The sequence below is a fragment of the Crotalus tigris genome, unplaced genomic scaffold (assembly GCF_016545835.1).
Source record: "Crotalus tigris isolate CLP2741 ecotype Arizona unplaced genomic scaffold, ASM1654583v1 scf7180000017648.698776, whole genome shotgun sequence".
In the NCBI taxonomy this organism is placed as follows: domain Eukaryota; kingdom Metazoa; phylum Chordata; class Lepidosauria; order Squamata; family Viperidae; genus Crotalus; species Crotalus tigris.
The window spans coordinates 572503-589104 of record NW_024096540.1 but is presented as its reverse complement, the minus strand read 5'-3'; the positions used below and the strand labels follow the sequence as shown (position 1 = coordinate 589104).

Sequence of the window (16602 nt, the reverse complement as noted above, 5' to 3'; positions counted from 1 at the left end):
AGACTCTAAACCGATGATGGCAGAGTCACAACTGGCAGCACCAGTAACCACAAGAACCCAAGCCAAATTAAAACCACAACTGGACAGCCAAACTGGAATTGAATTCAGAAAAAGTTTGGAAACAGATGAATGGTTCCAGAAAAACAAAAATGTGTGCACAATGAGAGACGGGTTGCCTTGGGTAGGGGAAAAGTTATATATACCAACAACCCAAAGAATCACGTTCATGCAGCTTTGCCATGACACAAAATCAGCAGGGCATTTTGGATTTGTAAAAACTTTACACTTAATTAAACGGCAATTTTGGTGGCCATCAATAAAAAAGGACATAGAAAGTTATGTTGCCAGCTGCCCAACCTGTGCATCAGCAAAGAGGTTGCAAGGGAAATCGCCAGGGCTATTACAACCAGTGGCAAGTCCCTCAGCCCCCTGGAGGGAAATAGCCATGGATTTTATAGTGGAATTGCCAGAAAGCAATGGGAATACTGTTATCTGGACAGTCACGGACTTGTTTTCCAAACAGGTGCACTTTATCCCTTGCCAAAAGATTCCCACTGCAAAGGCCTTAGCAAAACTTTTCATCCAGCACATTTACAGATTGCACGGGGCACCCCAACGCATCATCTCTGATAGGGGAGTGCAATTTACGTCTGCATTTTGGAAGGAATTTTTATCCCTCTTAGGGACCACTCAGGGACTGACATCTAGCCATCACCCTCAGACAGATGGACAAACGGAACGGTGCCATTCAGTACTTGAGCAATATTTGAGATGTTTTTTAAATTTCCAACAGAGTGATTGGACGGACTTACTTCCTTTTGCAGAAGTTGCCTACAATAATGCAGTCCACTCCAGCACAGGCTACACTCCTTTTCAAATAGCCAACGGTCAAAGTTTCAACCCAAACGAACCAATGATCCCTTCACTGAAAGAATGGATGGAAAAACTACAAAACACCTGGCCAATAGGTAGAAAAGCACTAGATGAAGCTAGGCAGGCATACAAAGCACAAGCCGATAAAAAAAGGGTTGAGCCTGCACCATTCATTATAGGAGAAATGGTGTACTTATCTACAAAATACCTAAAGTCCCTACAGCCCTATAAAAAACTTGGACCAAAATACATAGGACCTTTTCCAATTCAAAGAATCATAAATCCAGTAACAGTAGAATTAGAATTACCCAAAAATCTCAGGCAAATACACCCAATTTTTCATTGCAGCTTGCTGAAAAGAGAGCATCAATCACCTCTACGGCCAAAAATCCCCCCCCCCACCTCCAATCATGGTGGAGGGCGAACAACACTTCAAAATAAAAGAGATCCTTGACTCTAGGAGATATCATGGAGCAACTCAGTACCTAGTTGCCTGGAAACACCTCCCTCCCTCACAAAACGAGTGGGTCCATAAACGTCATGTCAGAGCCCCGAAGCTATTGAAGAAGTTTCACACAGAGTATCCTAACAAGCCTGACTAAGTCTTATACCTGTTTTGTTTTCTTTCAGGTATATCTCTCTTATTTTTAAGAGGGGCCGGATGTCAGAATCCAATTATATTTCATATTTAATTATCAAACATAGAAAACCCCAATTCTGCCTTCTCTGGATTCTGCCATTAGAGGGAGAGAAGGGGGAGAACAAAGGGGCTTTATGGCCCTCACTTCCTTCAGTACACTTCTAAGAAACTGAATGTGTTTATTGCACATCAAAGAAAGACTTTGAATGTAACTAGCATCAAAGAACCTTACCATGACAAAGGGAGCTAATTACCTTTCATGTAGTTTATCTGAAGTCTCTATACAGACGGAAGAAAGAAGCAAAGGGGTGGAATTGTGATGCCTGAAACTATCACTGGAAGGGGGGGGTGATTGGGTGGGACTGCTGGGGAACCCCTTAAAACCTTGAATGGGAGAGCTTGAACCCCAAGTCCTGTCTAGCATGCCTGCAACCACTTCTTCTTAATAAAGGATTCCTGTTGGAAGAATTATTCCAAGAGTTCTGTCTTCTTAAGATGCAACAGCAAAAGTCATATACTACAGTGTTGCACTTCATATAACTTACTGCAGAAAATACAGTGTAGTAGAGCTGCATTCCATACACCCCTTATGGCAGCAAATGATGCAAGCAACATTTGGATATTTAAAAATTGCTATGGAGATGCCCAGAGTCTCTTTGGCAAGAGGGGCATCCATAAAAAAATAGAACTAATATTAAATATAAATAACAGGTACAACAACTAGCTTTAGAATTGACAGTGAAGATATTGAAATGGTAGCTCACTTCTGCCTTTTAAGATCAATCGTCAACAGTAAAACAAACAACCAAGAAACATGCCACAAACTAGCACTTGATAGAGCACCTATGAAGTCCTTGGAAAATGTCCTTAGATGCCATGATACATCTGCATTTACAAAGATCAAAATAGTGCAAGCAATGATATTCCCAGTGACTATGGAAGCAAAATTTTAATTTTGAAGAAGCAGGGTAGGAACAGTATTTCAGTTTTGATTTTGGAAAAGACTCTTGAGGTAAACATCCAGGAAAACAAACAAATAGTGAAACAAGTCAATTCAGAGTATTCATTCAAGGCATAAATGACCAGGTTCAAATTATTCTATTTCAGACACATTATGTGACAACCTGGCTCTCTAGGAAAGGTTTTAATGCTGAGAAAAATGAAAGGAAAGAGAAGGGGATGACAAGAAAGAAGACAGACTCTTATGGTATTAGAAGACCTGAAAGACCAGGGACAGATTGTCACTAAGAGTTGACACCAATTTGATGGCATGTACAGGTAGTCTTCAACTTACACTACAATTAGGACCAGAATCTCAGGTTTTGAGCAAAGTGGTTGTTAAACAAGATGTGTTATGACTGCTTTGCTGAACAATCAACTTGTAATACTCTGAGTTGTAGCTATTAGGCAATCTCCTGGTTCATTAAGCAGACAGATTGAAAGAGCTGCCCCCCAAAGGATTTAAGCTCTGCACAGAATTGAATCCCACTGGCAGACAAGCCTTTCACTCTTAAAAAGAGAGCACAAGGGCTGTCTGATGGAGGAATTCGGCCCTGCATGGAGCTGACATCTGCCCTTTGCCAGCAGCAGCAGAAACTTGCAACCTTCCCTGCCAGCAGAGTATTGCAAATAGCAATCATATGATTGTGGGTGTGAGGGAAGTTAGCCCAGAGAAGGAAATATTAAAAAGGGGGCAGAAAATATATTTTTCCTCAAAAGGACTTTTTAAAACCAAATCTGGCCCCAAATCTATCTCTCTGCCCAAGCAAAAGCTAGCCCCGTACAAATGCAGATGTAAAACCATCAGAGAATTAAAGCCAGAGCAATCAAGAAGACAAAGAGAAAATCTGCATACCCCACCCAAACTCTAGGAGTCATTAGCCCCATCAGCTGGGAAGCAGGATATGATAATAGGATTAAACCACAGGTATCAAGGCCTAGAAAAACACTCAGAAACAGCCTCAAGGTTCATGCCACAGGAACAGGAAACTATTCCAAACAAGGCTAGAGAGGGTATAAAAACCTACTGCCCATGTGCTCAACTCCTCTTTCCTTTCCTCTCTCCTCTGCTCTTTCTTGCAAGGACCATCTTTCTGCTTCTTCAATAAACTGTAACCTTCTTCCCAAAGCAGTCTCCATGTTGCTTATTTATTCCCAGCTTGGATGAACCAGGATGAAGACTTACTTCTGACAATTTGGCACCCCAGATGGGACTCCAAGCTAACTTCTTCAATGGACTGAGATTGGTAAGCCCCATCTTGCTGGCAGCAGACCCCCTTGTGTCTGTGGATGTGTTTCCCAGGCCTTGCCCATGTGGAGCTAGGGTAGTAAAGGGAGTTTTGAGAGTTTGAGCTCAAGGGCTGCTTTGGAAAGAAAGTGAAGGTGAGTACCTCTAAATTTTAAGTTTAAAGCCCAGGGAAACAAAGAAATGTGTGTATTTCTGTTTGTGTGAGTGAGAAGACTTTTTTTTTTCCAATCACAGTTGGATTTTGCTCCTTCTGGTCTTTCCTAGCCGCAGAAAAGATCTGTTTAATTGGCAGAACCTGGAAAGCATGGGGTTTGGTCAGAGCACAGAACCTTTTGTTAGGGAAAAGGGAGAGGCTGTGTGAAAATGAAATGGAATGAGTGAATGAAAGAATTGGATTTGGGCAACTAGCTGGTAAGGCCCTGTAAACAAAACAAAGTTAGGAAATTAAGCCTCGAGCTAGGAGCGGCCACTTACCTCTGAGAGCAAGCAGAGGTGCTCACGGACATTGGAGGTCCGTAAAACAGTGGTATGAAGCCGGCTGGTTGAAGAGTAGCCCGAACCTTCTGAGGAGGGAAACCAGAAGTGTCTCTGCAGACCCCTTTTTGGTCTGAAAATGTGGTGGATCCCTCAGAGGAGACCATGAACTCTGAGAGGGATCCAGAGTGCTCCGTGAGTCCCCTTTTTTTGGACTCACAAAACCGTGGTAGTAGGAAGAAGTCTCACAAGGAGGCTTCCGATGTGTAGTGCCCTTTAGCAGTAGGGGAAATCCCGTCATAGAAATATGGGGGGTTCCAATTCAAGGGCCGAAGTAGGTTTCTCAGTTGAGAGCTTGCTTGAAGCCTGGGGCAGGAATCAGCTTCCTGTCCAGGCTGGAAAGAAAAAGAGGTAAAAATAGACTTTGCTTAGGGCTTTGCTGGGAAACCAATTTGACTAAATAAAGGTACTTAAAAGAAAATAAGAAATAGTGATTTTCTCTCTCTCTCTCCTCTATGCAACCACGTGGTATGTTTAAAATGTGTGCCTTCCCTAACATGAGTTATCTGAAATTTATGGTGGGAATGACTAGGATGTGTAAAACTAAGACTTGTTTCCTTTTCTGTTCTCTTGTCTTTGTGTATATATGTTTGTCAAAGTCTGTGTGTGAGAAGTAAATGTGACTGTTAACTGTTTCAAATCCAAAGAAAAAAGAATTTTAAATTCTGCTAGAAATTATGCTTAAAAGCAGCCACAAAAAGGAAATACCTCACTCTGTTTGTCTGGCCAACAAACAGAGTGAAGAAAAATGTGTTTGTTTGTTTGTTTTCCTCTTTCTCTCTGTGTACTCTTAAGAACAGCCTAAAGTTAGCAGGAGGGAATGTTTTAAGTTCATCTGCTAGAAAGGTTTCACTCTTGCATTTAATAATTTATAATAAAGTTGGAAGGGACCTTGGAGGTCATCTAGTCGAACCCCCTGCTCAGGCAGGAAACCCTATACGAACTTTATCAAATGCCTTACTGAAGTCCAAGAAAATTATATCCACAACATTCCTCTAGTCCACTAATTTTGTAACTGGGTCAAAGAATGCAGTAAGATGTGTCTAGCATGATCTATTTTTGACAAACCCATGTTGGCTTTTAGTAATGACTTTGTTTGCCTCTAGGTGTTCGCGGATTCTTGTTTGATTATCTTTTCCAGAATCTTCCCAGGTATTGAGGTCAGGTTGATAGGTCTGTTGTTTCCTAGATCTATTTTGATTTTGATTTTTGAAGAGGGGAACTACATCAGCTCTTTTCCAGTCCTCTGGTAGTTCCCTACTGCTCCAGGATCTTTGAAAAATATACTTCAGTGGTTCTGAGATCAAATCTGCCAGTTCCTTGAGAACTTTGGGGTGTAATCCATGTGGTCTTGCTGATTTGAACTCTTCTAGGCTGGATAAGTGCTTGCTCACCATTTTCTTGCCTAACTTAACTTGTGCTTCTAATCTATTTTTTTTATGGTACTGTTTTTGATAAGTTGGACTGTTTGCTTTTTATTATTTTTGACTGTGGTCACAAGCCTTAGTTCATTTTGAGCCTTAACTTTCTTTAGCTCATCTTTGCAGGCTCAGACTATTTGCTAATATTCTGCTGTAGTTATGTGCCCCTCTTTCCACTTTTTATACTGATCCAAATGCATTCAAGACAGTTTCCATCATTGTTGTGCCCTATTTCTGTAGATATGTAGTTATTTCTCATATAGAGAGAAGTTCTGCCTCCTCTTTTATTTGGTCTGTTTCTTTTAAACAATTGAAATCTCTCTGAGTGTTCCATTCGTGGGTTTTATCCCACCATGTTTCTATAATGACAATATATCGTATTTGCCCTCATTCTTTGTGACTGACACCTATGTATTAGTCCACTTTGTGTGACACTCACTATGAAAAGCTTGATTTTGCTTGATAGCAAGGTTGATATTCTTGTCCACACACATCTGTTACTTGCACTGCTAACCCTGTAATTTTGATTGTAAGGGACAGGGATGTTCTGTATCAATTAACTGTCCCTTGTTTAAAAATTCCTCCAGTCCTCCTTGTATTTGCCAAGATATTTCCTCTTTGGAGTGAGGAGGGGGTGTCCTGCCTGCTGGGTCCTGCCCCAAGCTCTGGAAAATCATTGTGCAATATGTTGTAAATGATTTGTGTTCTAAATGGGTTTTATCTATCCATCCTTTTCCTGAAAAATGTGTGTCTATCTACAAGAGCCTTTTGAAACTCAAGTCTGTTTATGTGGGGAAATAATTTTTTTAAGTTACTTTTCTTATCCTATCACTAATTGGTGAAGCTACTATGAAACTTTTCTGAAACATAAGTGTTAAGTCCTCGGGTTAATGGCGAAAGAAGAGCACGCATTCTGTAGCCAACAGTTCTTTATTCTTCTTCTGCTCACTCACAACAACTCTGAGGCTCGCAGGCCTCTCTCTAATATAAGGATTCCCGGGCAAAAAGGTTACAATGAGAAAATGGCGAGCTTTCACGGCTTGCGCATGCACGCAGGCTGGCGCCGCTTAGCCTGGTCCCGGGCAGCTTGAGACAGCCCGGAACCATAGCAACGTTCCGAGCCTGCTTTTGCAGGCTCAGGACACAGTACCCTTCCCCCCAGATAAAGCTTACTCTATACACATATGCGACCTCTCTGAAGGGACGTGGTATCCTAATTCAACATTGAAATGCATGGACTGTGGATGTTACTCCGGGATCACACTTTCGTATGATACCGTGCTATCGTTTTGGAATTACAGTGCCTGACACTCACAATCCCAACTACACCATTCAGTTATAGTATAGCTGCTTTGTTTTTCCCTTGACTTGACAGCAATGTCACAAACTCCTTAAGGTGTTTGGGTGGGTGTTTAACCCATTGCGATCTCCTTGGACCTTGGGAACACTCTTGGCTTCCCTGTGCAATTACTGGGGTTGAGTTGCCCCCTCTTTGCTGCCCTGGTGGTCCCCGTGACCTGGGTTCTGTTGCCTGGTCTGCTTGCTCACCCAGGGCTTGGCAGACCAGGACTTTGCTCCTCCCCGTACCTGGTTGATCTGTCTGAGTGTAGGCTGTCTGGACCCCCTGAGTCCCACCCAGTATTTCGTGGACTTGTGGTATTCTCCAGGTCCACAATGGACCTATCTTGGGAACACAGTTCCTCACTCCCAAGCCCAGTAGAAGGGTTGTCCGGTGTAGCTGCGGTGCCCCAATACCCTATTGCCCCCCATTCTGTGCCGGAGGTACCAGAATCAGGATTCGCCTGACTACCCCCTTTTCCATTGATTTCATTCTGGGAGCAATTGCAGAATTGGGCCAGTTTCCTTGGGTGGATGCCAGTTCTCTTGTAGACTTTGAATTGTTTGGATACCTCCAGTTATTCTCCCTGTCTGGAGTGCTGTAGTGTGTTTGTGAATAGTGTGGGTACCCCCTGTGTGACTCCCTGGCTGGAGTAAGTAATGGAATGTGCATTATTCCTTGTCCCCATGAATTCCTGTTGGGCACACTTGCGGAACCTTGGGAGTGGCCTTCCCCTGCCTCTTCATCTGCCCTTGACTGCTGACAGCGACCTTCCCTCTGCCTCCAGAGAAAAACCAGGAGCGGAAGAGGAAGAGTTCAGTCTCGTACGCAGCTGATCTATGTGCTGCCAGAGAATGCGGCTGTCATCCAAGGACACCTCGTAGGACAAAGGACCACAGCTGGAATCCAAAGATGACCGGGCCCGTAGTTCCAGGTCCAAACCAGAGCGCCCACTTGCAAACACCTTGGTGCCCGTGGCTGTGAAACCAGAGGCACCACCCTATCAGGGTACAATCTGTCAAGCTTAGTGATTAGTCTGCGACCCCAGTGGAGTTCGGCTGGGCTCTTCCCAGTGGATGTACAAGGTGTGGTGCGGTGTGCAAGAAGAAAGTCTGCTAACCTGTGATGCCAGTCACCGTAAGTCAGTTTCTTGAGGGCATCCTTGGTGATGCGCACCATTCATTCAGCCATACCGTTGGTGGAAGGGTGGAAAGGGGACAAAGTCGCATGATGGATCATGTTGGCCTGAAGGAAAGCCTGGAACTCAGAAGAAGTGAATTGAGGACCGTTATTTGAAACCAGAACATCTGGAAGGCCGTGAGCTGCAAAAATTCCTCTCAACACCTGGATGGTCCTGGCAGTAGTAGTGGAGGAAACAGGAACAACTTCTAGCCACTTTGAATGGCTATCAACAAGGACCAAGAAGAATTGCCTCTGAAAGGGCCCAGCATAATCTATATGCACTCTGGACCAAGGTGATTGTGTTTCCTCCCACCTATGCACAGGGGCCTGAGGCATTTCTGGCCATGACTGCTGGCACAAGTGACACCCATGCACCTGGGCCTCGATAGCCTTGTCTAGCCCAGGCCACCACAGATGGCTGCACGCAAGTGCTTTCATCCTGACAATGCCAGGATGACCCTCATGGAGAGAGACCAAGATTCTAGGTCTCAATGAGGCAGGAATAACTACCCTGCTGCCCCACAACAGGCAACCCTTAAAGGTGGATAACTCATGCTTCTTGAGCCAGAAGCTTTGGAACTCAGTACCTGGACTTCTGTCAGGCCATCCAGACAAAACCCATGAAAGCACACATGTGTGAGATCTGTGGCTGTTTCTGCAGCCACATCCCTGGCATTGAGCGGAGATTCAGGCAACTCCTGAATAGAGAGAATATTGATGGCAGGAGCAGGGTCTGCTTCTACCAGCTTCAAAGGTAGTCTGCTTAGGCCATCAGCGTGGCCCATCTCCTTACCAGGTTTGTGAATTAATGAATAATCATATGCTGACAAAAAAATAGACTACCTCAGCATTCTAGGGGAAATAATATGAGGGGTTTGTTTGTTGGTTGTAAACAACCCCAGCAGAGGCTTATGGTCTGTGTAGACCGTGAAATGTCGGCCATATAGAAAATCATGGAATTTCTTAATTCCTGCTACTATGGCCAATGCTTCCCTGTCTATTTGAGCGTAATTATGCTCAGCAGAAGATAGAGTCCTGGAGTAATATGCTACAGGAACCTGAGTTCCATCAGCCCTCAAGTGGCTAAGTACAGCTCCCACCACATAAGGAGATGCATCACAGGCAATGCAGACAGGTAATTTTTCATTGAAATGTGCAAGCACATCATTGGACGTTAGCAAGGCCTTGACCTCATTGAAGCTCTTTTTGTGGACTTTGGTCCACTGCCAAACTGCCTGCTTGTCTAAAAGCCTATGTAGTGGTTCTGCTACAGCAGCTTTGTGAGGTAGGAAAGCATTGTAAAAATTCAAGAGACCTAGGAAAACCTGCAGTTCACTTTTAGACTTAAGGCTAGGAGCCTGCTGTATAGCCTTCAATTTAGATTCAGGAGGGTGAATACCTTGGGCATCTATTCTGAATCCCAAGAAATCTGTAGAAATGACTCCTATCTTACACTTGTCTTTTTTTAGTTTTAGGCCTGCTCTTCGGAAACGAAGCAAAACAGCCCCTAATCTCTCTGCTAAATTCTGAGTAGATTCTCCAGCAAAAAGGACATCATCAAAATAGGGGCAAACTCCAGGGATACCCCTGTGTACTCTCCATGACACTTTGGAATATGCCAGGGGCTACATTTACCCCAAATTGCAGTCTCTTGACCTTGAATGCACCCCTATGCGTTACAATGGTCTGTGCTTCAGCAGCTGCTTCATTAACAGGTAACTGTTGATATGCCTGTGCCAGATTGAGCTTTGCAAAAACTCGCCCCCCTTGAAGGAGGCCAAAATATGGCTGACTATTGGTACGGGGTATGCGTGCTGTTGCAGTGCCTTGTTTAGTGTGCACTTGTAGTCTGCACATATGCGTATGTCCCTATTAGCCTTGAGAGGTGTGACTATGGGGGTTTCCCATGGACTTGAATCTACAGGTTCTAAAATACCTTGCTGGATCAATTTATCCAGCTCAGCATCAATTTTACCTTTTAGTGCAAAACGTACTCTCCTAGCTTTAACCCTAATGGGTGTGATGGTAGGGTCAAGCCTCAATGAAACCGGAGGCCCCTTGTAGGACCCAAGCTGTGGACTAAACACATCTGCAAACTCCTTGCAGACTTCTGCTAGGCCCAACGTTTGCAAATATTGCAGTCCAGTAACCTGGATTCCCAAGGCCTCAAACCAATCGAGTCCTATAAGACTCATTCGTTCACCCCCCAAAACCAACACATCCAATGGACCTTCAAAATCCTTGTGCTGCACTGTAAGGGTGGCCTCCCCCTTTATACATACCTTGAAATTTTGAAAATCTGTTAAGATTATGTTGGATGGCCTAAGTTTGGCCGGGAACCCACTGCTGTTGCAAATTTTCCTAAATGTATGAATGGAAATGATTAAAAGAGCAGACCCAGTGTCCAGCTCCATGACCAAAGGGACTCCTTGCAACCTTGCCTTAAGTGACAGCTTCTTTTTAAGTGGTTTGTGTGTGCCTGTTCTGCAAATACTTCTGCGCGACGTGCAGAAACCCACCCTGTTTTGGCTGGGGACCCTGGTACCTTTCAGACGCAATTCTTCTCGAGGTTGTACCTTCTGGTGACCCAGACAGATGGATGCTATGTGGCCTTGCCGGCCACATGCTCTGCAGATGGCGGAACAGAACCTGCAGTCGGCTCTCTTATGGCGACCTCCACACCCGAAGCATTTGGATGCAGCTGGAGATTTCTCTTTGCTTTCCTTCTGTTTTCTTTCCGTGGACTGGTAAAGACGATCCACCTCTTCTTCAGGATCTTCCTCCAAGCCTTCTTGGACTCCCTCATGGTGCACGGAGACTGCTTCTGGGTTGTTCCTGATGGGCTGCATGTTCTTGACTGCCCCATCTGCTGCCTCCTCAGCTGTTACCTCTCTCAAAGCATCTTGGAATGAAATATCTTCTTTTGCAAAGAGCCTCTGTTGTAAGTCTCTGTTCCTTAAACCTCATAAAAAATGGTCTCTCAGCCTCTCTTCCAAATCTTTAAATTCGCAGGGTTTGGCTGCTCTTCTCAAGGCTGCAATGAATTCCTTGGCTGATTCACCTGCCCTCTGGTCCCTCTGTTCAAACATGTGTCTCCACGCAATGACAGACATCTTGGGCTGGAAATGTTCTTTTAATAGCTTCTTTAGTCTGTGTACGTTACAGACTCTAGAGAAGTAGGGGCCGTCAAATTTTCCGCAATTTCAAACGCATCCTGACCACAGACACACAACAGGGTTGCAGCCTTCAAGCCATCTTCTCTAACTTGATTCACCCTGGCCTAAATTAATTTTCTACTCTAGCAATATAGGACTCCCATCTCTCTGGGTGAGCAATGTCAAATTCAGACAAATGCCATATCTTCGCCATCCTTGCTTCTATGTCTAGGAAGGAGTCTATCAGCCGAGCTTACCTCCAGTGATGCTATACTGGCAGGCCAGACACTGAATTTAACACTGTCTTCCCTTCCTCAAGGACTCCTTGGGTAAGTCTTACAGCTTTTCTTCTTTAAGCTTGCAAGCAATCCCACCTTCGTCACCGGTGTTAAGTCCTCGAGTTAATGGCGAAAGAAGAGCACATATTCTGTAGCCAACAGTTCTTTATTCTTCTTCTGCTCACTCCAACAACAACAACAACTCTGAGGCTCGCAGGCCTCTCTCTAATATAAGGATTGCTGGGCAAAAAGGTTACAATGAGAAAATGGCACACTTTCGCGCCTTGCGCATGCGTGCAGGCTGGAGCCATTTAGTCTGGTGCCGGGCAGCTTGCAACAGCCCAGGACCATAGCAATGTCCCGAGCCTGCTTTTGCAGGCTCAGGACACAACAATAAGCATTTTCCAATCTCTAAAATAATGTGATCTATTTTAGAATAAATGTTAAAGGCAGATTCTCCTGCCCCTGGCAAGTTGCACATCTCAACAAATTAGGCTTTTAAAATTATTTGGAGTTTTCAGCATTCTCAAGCTGCCTAGAATTTTTTTGCCTTCCAAGTTGCAAGTTCTTGTCCTTAATATGTTGCAAATGGTCAAGTTCAAAGGTGAAACATTTCATTTTGTTGTTCCCCATTGGTCTATCTGTTTCTTTAATAACTGCAATATTAATGCCTTTTCAAACTGCCTGCAAGCTACCCCCCTTCCAATTATTTTCTTGCCCTTTGTTCTCCATACCTTTTGTCTGCCTCTCCTGGAAGAGTCCACCCAGAAAGGGGGGGGGAGACCTTGTTCTTGTATCTTTCAGCCCTGCAATCCTCCCCCAAACCTTTGGAAGCAGAACACACAGACGCAGATGCTGCCTCCATCCATTTGAGCCATGGAATTGGGTTTTGAATCCAGCCATCCACTAAGAAGCCACCATGCAATCTGAGTGGAACATCTTCCCAAGTCCTACCATTCCCTAGATGCCTGTGAGAGCTGCAGAAGGAAGGAGTCCTGGAGCCACTGGTGCCATGTGAAGCCTCAGAAGAGAAAATTAGACTGTGGGGGGAGGGTGGAAACTCATTGTAAACTTTTTTTTTTTGCCCCATTTGTATTGTAACAAGCCGTGTCCCTAAGGGAGGGAGTCAGTTTGGACCTGTGTCCCGCTAGTATTAAACCACTTTAAACAATAAATGGAAGAATCAAAACAGTTTATAAGCAGTTTATGAAGGGGAAGGGATGGAGATGGATGGATGGATGGATGGATGGATGAAAGGAAGGAAGGAAGGAAGGAAGGAAGGAAGGAAGGAAGGAAGGAAGGAAGGAAGGAAGGAAGGAGAGATTGAAGGGAAAGGGATGGAAGGAAGATTGAAGGGGAAAAGAAGGAGATGGAGAAGGAAGGAGATTGAAGGGGGAAGGAAGGAGAGAGATTGAAGAGGAAAGGAAGGAGATGGAGAAGGGAGGAAGGAAGAAAGAAGGAAGATTGAAGGGGAAAGGAAGGAGATGGAGAAGGAAGGGGATTGAAGGGGGAAGGAAGGAGACGGAGAAGGAAGGAGATTGAAGGAGGAAGGAAGGAAGGAAGGAAGGAAGGAAGGAAGGAAGGAAGGAAGGAAGGAAGGAAGGAGAGATTGAAGGGAAAGGGATGGAAGGAAGGAAGATTGAAGGGGAAAAGAAGGAGATGGAGAAGGAAGGAGATTGAAGGGGGAAGGAAGGAGAGAGATTGAAGAGGAAAGGAAGGAGATGGAGAAGGGAGGAAGGAAGAAAGAAGGAAGATTGAAGGGGAAAGGAAGGAGATGGAGAAGGAAGGGGATTGAAGGGGGAAGGAAGGAGACGGAGAAGGAAGGAGATTGAAGGAGGAAGGAAGGAAGGAAGGAAGGAAGGAAGGAAGGAAGGAAGGAAAGAAGGAAGGAAGGAAGGAAGGAAGGAGAGAGAGAGAGATTGACGGGGGGAGGTGCTGCCGACGCACAAGCAGCTCTGCACAATTGTCCGGGGAGGGGGGGAGACTCTGGCGGCACATCCGGAGCCTCGGAAGCTGCGCAGAGGATCCGCGTGCCTCAGAACCGCCGGCTGCCCTCTCACACCCACACGAGGACCTGGAGCAAGATGACCTGCCGGTTCTCCGAGGGGTGGCATTTGTTGATGTGGCGGGTGAGGCCTGGCGAGCTGTAAAATGTCACCGGGCAGTATTTGCAGGGGAAGGCCTGGGTGGCATGGAGCACGCGCAGGTGACGCTCCTGATTGCTCTTACTGGGGAAGGTCTCCCTGCACACTGGGCAGAGGTGGCACTCCCCAGACAAGTTCAGCGGGCTGTGGCTGTCCAGCGCTGCCTCTTCCAGACAGGCCTCCGGAAGCGGGCGAGCCTGGGACAAGCCGTCAAGGGGCTCATGGTGGAGGGGCAGGTGCTTACACAGGGTGCTCTGTCGTCGGAAGTGCTTGGCGCAACACTGGCAGGTGAATTCCTCGGCTCCAGCAACTTCTGGTTCTCCGCTGCTGCCGCCCCCAATGCTCCCGGGACTCGGTGTATCCCACTCGCTGCTGCTACTATTGTTGCCGCCACCACTGCCACCCCCTCCCTTGGCAGTCTCCTCCGGAACAGGCTTGGCCTTGGTCGGCACACCGGCAACGTACTCACCTTGTTCTCGAAGTGCAACTTGCGGGCTGCCTTGGCCTTTCTGCCCTGAGACCGCTTCAGTGCGCCTGGACTCGGCCCATGGCTGCGCTGAGGGGCAAGCAGCGGGCCAGAAGTGATGGCAGCAGTGGCGACTGCCCAAAGCTTGAGGTTTCCTCCAGGGCCCAAGAGTAACGGTTCCGGCGCTGGGAAGGACTTGGCCGAGATGGGCGAGGCCAGGTGGAGGCTACGTTCCTTGCTCACCGCTCGCGCTGGACTGTGCAGCGGCACCGGCGAAGAGGGGCCCTCCGGCGTCCCAAACTGTGGCACCATGGGCACAGGCTTCAGCAGATTCTGAGGCAGAAGCCACGCTGGGGAAATGAGGGGTGGGAAAAGGTGGAGGAACCAAGAGCTGCACGGATTGCCTCCTTCCAGCCCAGCGGCCGGGTAGCAGGAGCAACGCGTCCGGTAAGAGATGGGCATAGGTCTGTGACTCCTCTTCACTAAAAAGCATCGGGCCATCCTCGGGCAGCTCCGGAAGGCGTCTGTGGCTGGAGATTGCTGCTGCCTCAGTCTCTGAGCGGCAAGAGCGGTTCTAGTATCCAGCTGGTCTTTCTTCGACCACCCCGCTTTCCCTCTGTCAGGCGAGCCAAGCGGGAGAAACAGAAGTGGTGGTGGTGGTGGAGGCCTCCCTTGCTTTCTGCCGCTTGTTCTCTCTCGCTTTCTGCCACGTGCTCCGAAACCGAAACTTCCTTAGTTTATATAGGAAAAAGCTGTGCATGCGCAAAGAGGAGGAAGGCAGGAACGGCTCTGCGTGCCACCTGTGGCACTTTTGAAAGCCAATAAGAGGGAGTAGCACAGCTAAGGAAAAGGGGGGAAAATGGCGGACTGCGTTGTTTGGCGACCCCCGTGAAATGGTTGTTCGACCCCAAATGGGGTCGCGACCTATAGGTTGAGAACCACTGACGTAGAAGGAGCTGGGGTCTCCTGTTCTGGAGTAAGATTGGCCATGGTCAGGCCTTGAGGAGCAAGGAGTTGAAGAGGGAATGGTCAAAGAGCCCGGTAGGTGATGCTGGATCCGATGCTGGGGTAACCTCATCATCTGATAGGATCAGGCGAGAAGAATTGTAGTCGTCCGATCCCGATGAGACGTCCTCTGTGAGGCCTGGTGCGTCAGGACGAGGTGGAGGCTGTGGTGCTGCGCCTTGAGGGAGATGTTGAGGGGCAGAAGTGGCCATGAATTGGGCCAGGGCCTGAGCTATCATGGCCTGAACCTGCTCTAGTCCTAATGGTTGGGGCTCAGGAGGATGAAGTCCTGCTGCAGTGGGTGTAAAGGTGGCTGAAGGGCCAGATATGCCCTGGACAGCAGGTCCCTGCACTCCAGGCTGAACTGTCGGCAATGAAACAGGCCGGAAATTCAAAATGGAGGCTGTAAACAAATCATGCTGGAGAAACAATTATGATACTGTTGATATTTGTGGACACAAGGTTATATTTTCCTCATGCTTGATTTACTTTTATACTTGTTAATATTTTGCAACCAAGAAAGGTCCTGTTATACAATTAAAAGCAATGGATGAAGGATTGTGTATTCTGTTATTAACACATACCATATTTTGATCAACATTGACTATTCAAGATTCTTACTTTGCCTTTAGAATTTAGAATAGAATAGAGCTGGAAGGGATCTTGGAGGTCTTCTAGTCCAGGCCCCTGTTCAAGCAGGAGAACTTATACCATTTCAGACAAGTGACTGTCTAGTCTCTTCTTCAAAATCTCCAGTGATGGAGCACCCACGATTTCTAAAGGCAAGCTGTTCCACTGGTTAATTGTCTTCACTGTTAGGAAATTTCTCCTTAATTCCAGGTTGCTTCTCCCTTTGATCAGTTTCCAACCATTGTTTTTTATCCTGCCCTCTCGTGCTTTGGAGAATAATTTGACCCCCTCTTCTTTGTGGCAGCCTCTCAAATACTGGAATACTGCTATCATGTCACCCCTATTTCTTCTTTACTTTAGACTAGTCAAACCAAACTAGCCAAATTTCAAAAAAATAATTGAAAAACCAGCCCATTCTTTATTGCAGCATAGACCAACCAGCTTAAAAAAAAAACAGTACATGTATGGTCAAAATGCTCTGGTGTAGTGGAATGTAGTCTGGAATTCCAGAATGTAGTCTGCTTTGCAGAAGGCAAAGAAGCGGCAGACCTTGGAAAGTTTGGTCAGCAGAAAGAAGATTAAAATGACTCCTCTCTAACTTTTCTCAGAGTATAACTGTAGTTATGCAAATAGTTGTTTTAGTCTGGCAAGATTCTGTTTGTAAATGAAGAACAATAATGAAACTAC

The 16602-nt window shown here is 46.1% G+C and overlaps 2 protein-coding genes across 2 annotated transcripts in view; both read right to left on the bottom strand.

Moving 5' to 3' along the window:
- Positions 1-16602, bottom strand: part of LOC120304766 (gamma-aminobutyric acid receptor subunit alpha-2-like) — a 211418-nt gene that overhangs the window by 107456 nt on the left and 87360 nt on the right. The gene's annotated exons all lie outside the window — the stretch shown is intronic.
- On the bottom strand, positions 13573-15925 carry LOC120304767 (insulinoma-associated protein 1-like). The gene has a single exon (XM_039335716.1). The coding sequence runs from the start codon at positions 14779-14781 to the stop codon at positions 13951-13953; it is 831 nt and encodes a 276-aa protein (XP_039191650.1). The 5' UTR covers positions 14782-15925; the 3' UTR covers positions 13573-13950.

Excerpts from the sequence above, each read along its gene's own strand:
- LOC120304767 (XM_039335716.1), bottom strand. The coding sequence starts at position 14,781 with ATGGCCCGATGCTTTTTAGTGAAGAGGAGTCACAGACCTATGCCCATC.